Source organism: Nesoenas mayeri (genome assembly GCF_963082525.1).
Source record: "Nesoenas mayeri genome assembly, chromosome: Z".
Taxonomy (NCBI): Eukaryota; Metazoa; Chordata; class Aves; order Columbiformes; family Columbidae; genus Nesoenas; species Nesoenas mayeri.
Window position 1 is genome coordinate 417,186 of NC_137542.1, and position 13,357 is coordinate 430,542.

Genomic DNA, 13,357 nt, shown 5'->3' on the forward strand with positions numbered 1-13,357 from the left:
TAATATAAAACTCAAATATTTACATGTAGTGTTTGAGGAAGAGGAGAAATGTCGAGCCATTACACAGAACAGATTGTAGATTTTTCTCCAGAAAATTGTGTTACTGATGGAATGAATAATAAATAATATAATTTCCATCACATCCGTGAAAAACATACCGTATGTGCTATAGGGTGACTGTCAAAAACTTGGGTAGTTTTTGAGAGATTCAGTCACTAATATTGGTTGTTGGGTGGGTATTTTTAATTAATGTGCTTTGTCAGAATAAAAGAAGGCAAGAATTTAGGCATGAGCAAAAAATTCATTGGAAATCTAAAGAAATGTTAATAGTACTCATTTGCAAGTAGTCATGAGGCTTCAGCGTTTGAAATCAGAGCTGCAGTATGTTATGTAGAAACCATGGAATGACTAAAACTTCTTAAAATACTGAAAACAGAGCCTGGCACACCGGTCGCTGATGGTTGCGGTGGCCGGGGAGCTGTGTCGGCGGCGGGGTGGCTGCTCGAGGAAGGCGAGGCCTGCGTGCGCTGCCGGCACCGCGCTCTCCGGACGCCGCGCTCGCTGGCGGCAGAGCGCCGCGGTGCCGTGTGCGCCGGTGCCTCGGGGTCACGGCAGAACACGGGGGGGCTGTGAATGTGGAAACACTGAGAACCCTTGAGAAAGTAACCCCTGCCTGACCCGTCATTAGCGCTCCGATTGTGTCTGGAGGAGATCCGCGTTTCCCGCTCCCGCCGGTTGTGTTCCCATTGTGCCGGCGCGGCGGTGGAGCCGGCTCCGCGCGCGGCTCCACAGTGGGTGCGCTCGCAGGTGCGTGTGCGGGTCTGCCCGGTTGAAACACGCAGCCACGGTGGGGACAGAAACACCGGCGCACGCGGTTCTGCCTCTCGGTTACAGCTCGTCTGACATTAGCTGCCAAGGATTATTACATGTAACAATTATATTGTGATTAGTACAGAGATACCTACAAAAATACTAAAATATTTCTGTTCCTCTGTGGAAGGGAAGTGTGTAGTGATTTAATTTCAAAAACTTTATGTAAACGTAAAATGCCATAAAGTGCAGCATTTACGTTAATTGTGTGTGTTTAGCAGTATTAGCAGTTGCTGCAGTTGGGAGCTGCTCGCCCGAACTTGCAGCCCCGAGCAGGGCAGCGGGAGGACTGTCACTGGCTTCCTGACAATGGCAGGGAGTGTGTTAAACCAGTGTAAAATTCAATTAAACTGTCTGGCCAGGTTTTTGAAGCTGAAATGCAGACCCTTTCAGTTAAGCTTCTTATTTTCCTGTGACCGACACCGGTGGATACTGTGTTATGCCAAAACCAACAGGCTGTAAAGCACCTTGTTTCATGCTCCTCGCTGATCAATATTTTTATTTTCCAGGCTTGCCCAGAAATATGGAGGCAGTATCACCTAACTGTAAGTAGAAACACCTTTTATTTTCTTCTACACCCAGCCTATTTATTCTTCTGTGAACTGCTGACCATAAAATATAGACAAGCATCTCTGCGAGGAGATAATAAACGTCTGAGGAGTGTTTGAGCTGAGGAATGCAACGAGCACTGTCGGTGTTTTTAAACATCTTTAGAACTCGTGATTTCATTTTAATGCTGTGATCATTAAACGGGCGCAGCTCTCTGCCCTCAGTCACACATTTACACACTTAAAGAGGGAGAAGTTTTAAGTCGAGCTGCGTTGCAGAAGCAATAATCCCATCAGATATCCCACATGCTGGTAATTAATCACTCCGTGCAGCAAGGCTTTCTCTTTAAATAGTGAAAGAAACCTCAGCTAGAGCAGAGACGGTAATTAGAGAAATGTAGTTTACAGACTTGCGCAGACAATTCCAGTTGGTACGGACGCGGGTGTAACTTTCTGGCCTGCGTTATTGATCTTTAATCGCTGAAACAACAGAACTGAACTTTGTGAACAGCACCAGTGTGTTACTTCAGCTTTTTGCTCGTATGTAAAATAGAGATAAAAATAAAACAAGATGTGTATGAATTTGAATAATACTGAAACTTGGACCAATATTTAACTGGTTAAGACAATATTAACCGGATTGGTATCACAAATCTTGGGTATATGCATTTATAAAATTATTATACCTAAAAACACCTTTAAGGATCAGCCCGTTTGCTGTTTCTCTGAGCCTTTGCTGCCATGGCCATCCAGATGAACCTCGTACGTGTTTATCAGTTATCGATAATTAGTCACCGCCGTCCTCCCGCACAGAGCAGGGAGGTTCTTCCTCGGGGTGTTTGCTGTGGGGTTTTGCTCGGGCGACAGGGGCAGCGGGGTTTGCGATCCGCTGCCTCCCGCTCGCCGTGGCGGTGAAGCGCTGTTTTCTGGGTTTGCTTCTGAATTCAATTGTTATGAGAAATCTTTGCTTAAAACCTATTCCTTATGTTTTCTGCATAATGATTTTAAAACAAAGATCTGGTTTGGAATTTCTTCATTTCTGAGCGTTTACTTTTATTTTAAACAGAATTGGTACAGACTTTTAAAAATCATTATGAGCAGAAGGTGCATCCACACGTTCAGGTGTATTTTTGTTTGTTTGTTTTAATTGCATGAAAGAGAATGGTGAACACGGTTTCATTATAACCCCCGAGGGTACGTGTAGAACTGATTTCTGAAATGCTCATGATGTCTGGGATCTGACAATCCAGTGGCTGTGTCAGATGCAATGATCTGCTGGGTTGTGGTTTTTACTGAGGTGCAAGGTTTAATTTTATTTTAGTCTTACTTGACACTGGAAATTCCTCAAAAAATGAGTTGCAATCAGCACTTAGAAAATGTTTGTTTTGTGTGAAGCGGGGGAGCGAGCCCGGGAGCTGTCGCGGGGGCGCCCGGCGCTGCACGTCATCTGAATTTTGCAGGAACTGTTCTGAATTCACGCTTTACTTGGTGTAAATCTCACCGCGTTTGTCAAAACGAGCTCTCGTTGTGAAATGTAGCGACAAACACGAGTGTGTTGGTAAAAGTACCCATTTGGAAATTCCTCGTGCGTTTTAGGGACGTTTAGCAATGTGGTCGGAGCTGACGCGCGGGGTCAGGCGTCGGCGCTGACGGACACCCCGCGCCCGCAGCGAGCCGCGATTGCCTGCGCGTGACCCGCGTTTCTGGCTCACCGTGAGCTCACCGTGGCTCAGGCTCACGGTAGTTGTCAGATTGAGCCTGGAATTTAAAAATTTGTGAGGCGAAAGGCGTGCTTGGTATCTACAACAAGTTACACCTCAGGAAGCTGCGTTCTCTGGGTCTTTAAATGTGTGAGGCCCAGCTGTTATTGTTCTATTAAATATTCTCTTTTGCACCCGAAGCAGAACAGAATAGTGTTCTGGCCAGAATCAAACTTCAGTGTTAGAATGGTGCGTACTGTATGTATGTGTATGACGCACCCAGTGCGGTGAGGCGCTCTGCTCCCCTGCGGGCGCAGCGGTGTCGGTGCGTGTCCCGGTTCAGGACAGCGTCCCGCGGGCGCGGGGGCCGCCGCACGGTCGGGGCCGCGCGGGTCCCGCACCCGCTCACCGCGGCGAGCGCTGAGCCGGTGCCGGTGCCGGTGCCGGTGCCACGCATGGCGCCGCGGCGCCAGCACAGCGCAGTGCGCAGGCAGGGACAGCCGGCTGTGCGCCGGTTCTTGCCGTTCCAAAGTTTGTCCAAATGTTTTGCGTTATGTGTTCTTAGTTAATTACTGTGAATGCTCGTGGAACCTTCCACCTTTCCCTTTGTGGAGCTTCTGGTGGTTTTGCTGTTATGTGGCTCTTTCCTAGGAGGTGGACTGCCATCTATTGACTCCTCGCCGCCCTGCACGGAGCGGGCGGACGGGAACAATGACTAAATAATAAACCGGTTATGGATGGCGGTGGGTTTTGTTTACATTGGCTGTGGTGACAAATTTTGGCACGTTACAAATAATTTGTTGTGTGAGCAGAAATGTCTTATTTCCACCCAAACAGGCTGCCAGCACAGGAAATCTTGCGAGCAGTCGGAACAGCAACAGGGATTATAAGCGGAATATTTTAATTTGCCTTTTGATAGGAAAAAAGATTATCATATTGTATTCAATGAAGCTTAAATTTAAAGGCTCTGTGATAATCAAAGCTTTATAACTGGATGAAGTTAGTTTCTTTAAACTTGGTCTTTCAACTCTGTTAGCTAAAATTATTCTGAAGAAAACCAATCAAAGTCGGCAGAACAATCCTATTCCCACTGTGGCTTAAAATAATATTTAATAACCTCTTTAAGATGGTGATTTAAAACTTTTACAAATCACTTTCACTGTGCCTGCTCTCTCTGTATCCGAAAAGGGAAATTACATTTGTTGAAACCTATTTTAAGTTTTTCTTCATATAGATACCTATTTCCAATAAATAGGTTGGTTTTGATACCTGCTTATGTTTATCAAAGGGTTTAATATCAATTCAGACACTGACGCAAGGGCTCTGTTGGCAGATCGGATAAACAGTTTTGATCGTAGCTTACTGCAGTGTAAATAACAATACTTGTGGTTTTCTCACAGACGGGGCATTTGGGGTCTTGCGAAGCTCTTTGTTCTGGATTATTGGGAAGCCGAGCTTACAGTTTGTGTTGCTGAGCGCCAGATGCTCCGCAGGCCCGAGCTGCGCGGTGGGCGCTCCGAGGGGCCGGCGCCCGCCCCGTGCGCTCTGGGCACCGCGCTCCCGTCCCCAGAGCGCTCGGCTCCTTCCGTCCCCTCTCTTGCTGCTTCGGATTTCAGCTGTAAAGGTGGAGAATTTATTAAATATTTTGTACTCAGGTAGAGCCCGGTTTATAGCCCTCTAATTGCAAAAAACACAGAGAAGTCACTGGAAAAACTTGTGAGATGAAGGGACTTTACAGTTCTCATTTGTTCGGTTCAGTTTGCGGTTTCCCAACAAACCAGAATGTTGGTGACGGGCCCTGGCGGCCGAGCCGCTGGAGCGGGGTCTGGGCAGGCCGGGCTGCGAGCAGCCGTGTCCCCACGGGCAGCGCCGTGTGCGTGTCCCCGCACCGTGTCCGTGTCCCCGCACCGTGTGCGTGTCCCCGCGGGCAGCGCCGTGTGCGTGTCCCCACACCGTGTGCGTGTCCCCGCACCGTGTGCGTGTCCCCGCGGGCAGCGCCGTGTGCGTGTCCCCGCACCGTGTGCGTGTCCCCGCGGGCAGCACCGTGTGCGTGTCCCCGCAGGCAGCGCCGTGTGCGTGTCCCTGCACCGTGTCCGTGTCCCCGCGGGCAGCGCCGTGTGCGTGTCCCCGCACCGTGTGCGTGTCCCCGCGGGCAGCACCGTGTGCGTGTCCCCGCAGGCAGCGCCGTGTGCGTGTCCCCGCACCGTGTGCGTGTCCCCGCGGGCAGCGCCGTGTGCGTGTCCCTGCACCGTGTGCGTGTCCCCGCGGGCAGCGCCGTGTGCGTGTCCCCGCACCGTGTGCGTGTCCCCGCGGGCAGCGCCGTGTGCGTGTCCCTGCACCGTGTGCGTGTCCCCGCGGGCAGCACCGTGTGCGTGTCCCCGCACCGTGTGCGTGTCCCCACGGGCAGCGCCGTGTGCGTGTCCCTGCACCAGGGCCGTGTCCCCGTGCGCAGCGCCATCCATGTCTGTGTCCCTGCACCGGGGCCGTATCCCTGCGGGCAGCGCTATGTCCCCATGGACAGTGCCGTGTCTGTGTCCCCACACTGTATCCGTGTCCCCATGGGCAGTGCCGTGTCCGTGTCCCCACACCGTGTGCATGTCCCCACGGGCAGTGCTATGTCCCCATGGGCAGCACCGTGTCCGTGTCCCCACACCATGTCCGTGTCCCTGCGGGCAGCGCCGTGTCCATGTCCCTGCACTGGGGCCGTGTCCATGTCCCCGCACCAGAGCCGTGTCCCCATGGGCAGCACCATGTCTGTGTCCCCGCACCGGGGCCATGTCCATGTCCCTGAACCAGGGCCGTGTCTGTGTCCCTGCGCAATGTCCATGTCCCTGCGGGCAGTGCTGTGTCCGTGTCCCCACAGGCAGCGCCATGTCCGTGCCCCCTTACCATGTCTGTGTCCCTGCGGGCAGCGCCGTGTCTGTGTCTCCACACCGAGACTGTGTCCGTGTCCCCACACCGGGACTGTGTCCATGTCCCCCACACCAGGTCTGTGTCCCCACAGGCAGCACTGTGTCCATGTCCCCGCACTGGGGCCGTGTCTGTGTCCCCACACGGGGGCCGTGTCCGTGTCCCTGCACCGGGCCCGTGTCCCTGCGGACAGCGCCGTGTCCCTGCACCGGGCCCGTGTCCCTGCGGACAGTGCCGTGTCCCTCGCCGGGCCAGTGCGGTTCTGCTGCACCCATGGTCCTGCTGAGGGACCCGGGGACACGGTGCAGGTCTGTGTTGCCGTGAGCAGCCGCGTTTCCACCCGGCGGGTGACATCACTGCAGGATACACAGGAAATTTATTTCCAGCGCGTAGTGACCCGGGTTTTGCGTGAGGCTGCGCGTGGTCCCCGTGCGTCCCGGCGGGTAACGCAGACCCCGCGTGGTGCACCCGGTGGGTAACACAGACTCTCTGTGGTGCACCCGGTGGGTAACACAGACCCCACGCGGTACACCTGGTGGATAACACAGACCCCGTGAGGTGCACCCGGTGGGTAACACAGACCCCGTGAGGTGCACCTGGTGGGTAACGCAGATCCCATGAGGTGCACCCGGTGGGTAACGCAGATCCCGTGAGGTGCACCCGGTGGGTAACACAGAACGTGTGAGGTGCACCCGGTGAGTAACACAGACCCCGTGAGGTGCACCCGATGGGTAACGCAGATCCCGTGAGGTGCACCCAGTGGGTAACACAGACCCCGTGAGGTGCACCCGGTGGGTAACGCAGATCCCGTGAGGTGCACCCGGTGGGTAACACAGACCCCGTGTGGTGCACCCGGTGGGTAACGCAGATCCCGTGAGGTGCACCCGGTGGGTAACGCAGATCCCGTGAGGTGCACCCGGGCACCCTGAGGATGCGCACACGGCCATCTCGGTATTTGGCACAAGAGGGGTCCGTGCTGGCTCACAGACGTGTGTGCAGCGCTCGTTGTTCAGAGGGACTCGTGGTGTGCAGAACGAGCGTGGCCAGGCTAGTGCAGCAGCAAGATGTGGATGCAATAATCAAATAAGAATTAGCGTTGCAAGTGTTAGTATCTTCTTCATTAAATACCTGCAGAGCAGTGATACTCCACCTCTAAAACGGGCAGAGCGCAGTTTTGTTTTTCTGTTCAGTTTAGGTCCAGGTGTGTGTGTTAAAGCACAGATCCTGCTCGGAGGAGGAGTTTGTCTGGGTGGCGATGGCTCATTCTGAGCAGCCCGTTCCCGTGGCGCTGGGCCGGACGGCTCCCTCACCCGCGCCGCGCCGCGCCGCCGGGCCAAGATGGCCACCAACAGAGCTTCAGAGCCGCAGAATCTGTAACGAGAAGCCATCATTTAACATGCTTTTTGACAGTTTGTTAATCTTACTTTTAATCCACTTACATAAAAGAAGGTGAACCAGGAACTGGCTGTTTTGGCCTCTGTGCGTAAAAGACATGGAAGGACAATGCATCTTTTGTGTTTAAATTTTGCGCTCGGATTTCCTTGTATGCATTATTAAAATTCCTCCTGGCCTGACACTTTCATCCTGGAATGAAAACATGAGCAGCGCTGCTTAAAGTCAGCTTGTGGCCTTTAGAAGAAACGCGGCTTTCAGAAGGAGGAAATTTAACGTCTGACTCTTGTAAAAATATTTAAGCTGGAGAGAGCGAGCGGTTGTTTCGCAGAGGAGCTCGGCGGGTGAGCGCGGTGCTGCCGCGTGCTCTGGCGCTGACCCGGCGCCGCGGCCGTGGCCGTGGCGGTGCCCTGGCGGTGCCCTGGCGGTGCCATGGCCGTGGCCGTGGCTGTGGCGGTGCCCTGGCAGTGCCGTGGCCGTGGCGGTGCCATGGTTGTGGCGGTGCCGTGGCCGTGGCTGTGGCGGTGCCCTGGCGGTGCCGTGGCCATGGCGGTGCCGTGGTTGTGGCGGTGCCGTGGCCGTGGCCGTGGCCAGGGCTGCCGGGCCTGCCCGCCCGGCCTACCCGGCGCGGGACCTGCCTTCCTGTTCAGTACCCCAGCCTTGCACAGTTTCTCTCTCTGCGTTTTAAGGTGGTTTTATTGACTCTGGTGAAAACGCCGCTTTGTGTGAGCGACGGGCGGTGTTTTCGTGTTTGGAAGCGCAGCGCGGGGCCGGCGCGGCGGCGCTTGGCGGCCGCTCGGAGCGACTTTCGCAGGGAAGTGGCACAAAAGTGCCGGTGCGGATTTGGGGTGAGAGTGACTCTGCCCCCCGGGCTGTGGGGAACACGGGCGCCCACGTGTGCCGGTGTCCCCACGCTGGCCCCGAGGACAGGAGCGGGTTTGGTGCCCGGGTTTGGTGCCCGAGTTTGTGAGGGTCCCACGCTCTGGAAGGAGCAGGGTTGGTGCCCGGGTTTGGTGCCCGGGTTTGGTGCCTGGGTTTGTGAGGGTCCCACGCTCTGGCGGCTGCACCAGGCTCGTTGGGCTGGGCAGCGGCCGGCAGGTGTTCTGGTGTAGCCATCACGGGTGGTGCATGGCCAGGCCTGCTGTGTGCCGTGTGCCGTGTGCCATGGGCCGCATGCCGTGTGTCGCGTGCCATGTGCCGTGTGCCACGTGCCCTGTGCCGCGTGACATGTGCCATGTGCTGTGTGCCCTGTGCCGCGTGCCGTGTGCCCTGTGCCGCGTGCCGTGTGCCATGTGCCATGTGCCGCGTGCCCTGTGCTGCGTGACGTGTGCCATGTGCCGTGTGCCGCGTGCCCTGTGCCGCGTGCCGCGTGCCCTGTGCCCTGTGCCACGTGCCCTGTGCCGCGTGCCCTGTGCCGTGTGCCGCGTGCCGTGTGCCGCGTGCCGTGTGCTGCGTGCCCTGTGCCCTGTGCCGCGTGCCGCGTGCCGCGTGCCCTGTGCCCTGTGCCGCGTGCCCTGTGCCGCGTGCCCTGTGCCGCGTGCCGCGTGCCGCGTGCGGGTCGGTGCCGGACGCCCGGGCGCTGTCCCTGCCCGCAGGGCGCTCTGCAGACAGCGCGTTCGAGCTGCTCCGTGTCTGCCCAGACGCCTCCTGCTTTGATTTGCCGTTCTCTTTATTTCCGCTGTGAATTGTGATCTGCCCCGCCCGCATTGTCGTTGTCTTTCGAGTTTCAGATATTTTGAGGCTATCAGAAACCTAACCCCCAAATTTGTTTATATTGCAAATAAATCGTATTTCACAAAAGACTGCGTAGTTGTTTTAGCAGAAAACAGAATCTGAGGCCCTGAAAGAAGTGTGAGTTGGTAAGTGCAAAGCACACGCTGTAGCTTTCAGTAAGAGTGTGATAGACAGAGTTCTTCCCCGATTTTCACTGAAACTGTATTTTAAATATTCCAGGAAAGAGGAGTGGCTTCACTGACTTTACATAAACATGTACCGTGTAGAATTTGCCTTGTGCGGGGAACGCTGGGCTCCGTTTAACGCCCGTCCAGCGGTGGGGACGGGTGGGGAGCTGTGCGTCGGTGGGTTGGACGGGTTTGTCTGCGTGTCCGTGCGTCCCGTCCCGGCTGTGCCGGGGCCGCAGCTGCGGGACGGGGCCCCTGGGGCCACCGGAGCCCCATGGGCTGTGACTGTCACCCTGGGGCCGCTGTGTCCCCACAGGCTGTGACCGTCACCCCGGGGCTGCCGTGTCCCTGCAGGCTGTGACCGTCACCCTGGGGCCGCTGTGTCCCCACAGGCTGTGACCGTCACCCCGGGGCTGCCGTGTCCCTGCAGGCTGTGACCGTCACCCCGGGGCTGCTGTGTCCCCACAGGCTGTGACTGTCACCCCAGGCTGCTGTGTCCCTGCAGGCTGTGGTGTCACCCGGGGCCGCCGTGTCCCCGCGGGCTGTGACCGTCACCCCGCGCAGGGGCGCAGGGCCTGTGGCTGTTCGGGCCCTGTGGTGCGGGGCAGCCTGTCTGCTTCCTGCGGCGTCTGCCCCCCGGAAACCAAAATGAAACACACCCGTGACTGGAGGGTTGGAGACCGACTGCGTCTCGAGCAGAAACTGCGTGTTGGCCGCTCTGGAGCAGCCCGAGGCCGGTCAGCGGGGACATGGCTGAGCCCGTTGAGCTGAGACGGGGACATGGCTGAGCCCTGCCTGGCTGGGCCAAGTGATCCCCGGAGAGCTGAGCCAAGTGATCCCCGGAGAGCTGAGCCAAGGGATCCCCGGAGAGCTGCCTGGCTGAGCCAAGTGGTCTCCATTTCCCTGGTCTGGGCTCCCAGAGATCCTGGGGGTGCCGGTCCGAGAGGTGCGTCCCTCGGGGGATCCCGACTGCAGCGGCGCTGCTGGTGCTGCAGGAGCTCTGCTTGCTGCACACTCAGCACCTTTTGGGCTGCCTTCACTGCGGAAAAGGAGAGGAGCAGGGGTGGAAATCCGAATGGGGTGGCAATGGATGTGTTTAACACTGTGAACGCTCGAGCGCGTGGTGAGCGGGCCCCGCGGCAGCCGCGCGGTGTGTGCGGTGCCGGCGGGACGGGCTGCACGGGGCAGAGCGCAGACCACGGGCACCAGCACCGCGCCGCGAGTCCTGTGAGGCACAAACAGCGCTGGGTAAGCAGTTAATTGCCCTGGTGAGGTTCGCTGCTGACACGTCTCCCACCGCACGCAGGACTGCGCGTCGTTCCAGGGGAAGGATTAACGTGATCTTTAATGCTTACGGGTTTTGTAAAAATTTTCGCCTCTCTGTCCTGCAGTTTGAAAAGGTGAATTTATATGACCATTTAAATAATTTTTATTATTTCAATTTCTAACCATCTAAATAAGGAAAATAGAGTTTTCAAGCTAGAATGAGTTTTCCAATGAGTTTTATAAACAGGCTTTTATTTGAGAGGGAGACAAAACAAAGTCTATGCCGGTTTTCTACAGTAAATTCCGTGTATGAATATTCACACTAGAGTCCCAATATTCTTAAAAAGTTATTCCTCTGGACTTGATAAGCTGTTTTTTCTCAGTTTTTTTAGAACTTAGAGTCTTTTTAAAAATTCCATAGGAAACCAAAAATTGTGATCTATCAGACACGCTAAAACACACAAAATTATACTTAGATGTAGGTAACATAAAATGTCCTTTAGTGCATTACTGTCTGTGACGTGTGACGAGGGTGAGATGTCGCTTTGCACGCGTGTCCTGGCGGGAGCGGCGTTTTGCCGGTCCGACGTGCGCCAGCCGCCGGTGAACTGCGCGCCGAGCTCGGCGCCGCTCCCGCCCGTGGGCGCGTCCGGCGCCGGGAGCGCCGGCAGGTCAGACGTGCCGCGGTGACCTCCTCGAGTCATGCTTGATCCGGTCAGTAATCTCTGCATTAGGATTCCCTAAAAGTATTCACTGATCTAATTCTGAGAGGGTCCATCATGTCAATAATATTAATACATCCTGTTAGTCCTGTCATGTGAGTAGAAAAGTTACTATGCCCGTGACAGAATCACCCTGATTTTTATTTCAAATTTAGAAAAATCAGGCACAAAGGGAATTAAAGAGAAGCTCAGACCGGTGCGGGGCGGTGAGCAGTACGGAGTCATTTGCCGTCAGCCGGTACCGTTTTGCCGCGATACTGGAGAAGACTCTGAGCAGTGGGTGATGTACATGACACCTGGTACCGCGTGTGGCAAAGGACAAAGTCGCCCCTCTCAGTGTTTGGCTTCAGGGGAGTGAAGTCAGGCCTTGAGTTTTCCCTTATTTTTGAGTGTTAAATTTGGGTTAAATTAACATTTGACAAATGTACTCGACGGCCATGAGCAGGGGAGAAAAGGGCAGAGGCAGCTGCCCCCACCGGCAGCACCTCGCACCAAAACAGCCGCGGCACCGGTGCCCGGCTGGGCTGCCCCGGGACCGCCGTGCACGGCCTGGCGAGCCCCTCCTTCCGGTCCCACCTCGGCGCCCGCAGTGCCAGCAGCTCTGCGGCGGTGCTGCCGGTGTGCCATGGCAGTGGTGCTGCCCGGCGGAGCTGCCCGGTGCTGCCGCTGGTGACGCTGCCCAGCATGGCCTGGCAGTGGCGCTGCTGGGGGATGCTGCTGGCACGGCATGGCAGCACCGCCGTGCAGGGCTGTTGGCCGGTGATGCTGCCCAGTGTGTCACAGCAGCGATGCTGCTGGTGATGCTGCTGGTGATGCTGCCGGCATGGCACAGCACCAGTGCTGCCCAGTGACACTGCCCAGTGATGCTGCCGGCATGGCACAGCCGCAGACCTGCCCCGCGAGGCTGCCCGGCAATGCTGCCCAGTGATGCTGCGCACAGTGGCACAGGCACAATGCTGTCTGGTGATGCCGCGCACCATGGCACAGCCGCGGTGCTGCCTGGTGATGCTATGCACCATGGCACAGTCGTGGTGCTGCCCGGCGATGCTGTGCGCCATGGCTGTGCACCATGGCTGTCTGTTGATGCTGTGCACCATGGCACAGCCGTGGTGCTGTCTGGTGATGCTGTGCACCATGGCACAGCTGTGGTGCTGCCCGGCGATGCTGTGCACCGTATCACAGCCGTGGTGCTGCCTGGTGATGCTGTGCACCATGGCACAGCCGTGGTGCTGCCCGGCGATGCTGTGCACCATGGCACAGCCGCGGTGCTGCCTGGTGATGCTGTGCACCACAGCACAGCCGTGGTGCTGCCTGGTGATGCTGTGCACCATGGTACAGCCGTGGTGCTGTCTGGTGATGCTGTGCACCATGGCACAGCCGTGGTGCTGTCTGGTGATGCTGTGCACCATGGCACAGCCGTGGTGCTGCCCGGCGATGCTGTGCACCATGGCACAGCCGCGGTGCTGCCTGGTGATGCTGTGCACCATGGCACAGCCGCGGTGCTGCCCGGCGATGCCGCGCTCTGCACGCCGTGGCACGGCGGCACGTGGGCAGGGGCACAGCAGGGGCTGAGACTCGGCAGAGATGGGAACAAGCGGCACTTGCGGCAGAGGCGCCGTTTTTACAGTAGAGCGGGTGACAAACGTGCAAGAAACGGGCAGTCTGGGTGCGCCGTGCCGAGTCCAAAACCTGCTGGTGTTTTTCCCTGCTGGGATCTCAGTCCCTCTGCTGCACTCACCGCTCGTCCTGCCGCAAACAGAAACTTTAAGTTGTTTGTTGACTGTGACATTAGTTCTGCTTCCGAGGCGCGTTCGTGCCGTCCCGGCGCTCAGCCGGCGCTGCGGGGACGCCGGTGCGCGGCACGCCGAGCCGCGGCCGGTTCCTGCACCCGAGGTATCTGCTGCTTCAAAATGGTCGCGCCAGATTTGCACGCGATACCCGGGTTCTGTCTGACTCCTTCTGGTGGCAGAGGAGACCTGGCCAAGTAAATTCTGCCGTTCTGGTGACAGCGTGAGGAGGCAAAGAGGGAAACAATGGGGAGAAACACG

General features: G+C 56.7%; 1 protein-coding gene across 1 annotated transcript in view; it reads left to right on the forward strand.

Annotated features, from left to right (window-relative positions):
* Positions 1-13,357, forward strand: part of ZCCHC7 (zinc finger CCHC-type containing 7) — a gene marked incomplete at both ends in the record, with an annotated part of 122,090 nt that overhangs the window by 91,629 nt on the left and 17,104 nt on the right. The window contains one exon of the mRNA XM_080362173.1: positions 1,380-1,415. Coding sequence (XP_080218299.1) covers positions 1,380-1,415 — 36 coding nt within the window. The remainder of the gene's footprint in view (positions 1-1,379; positions 1,416-13,357) is intronic.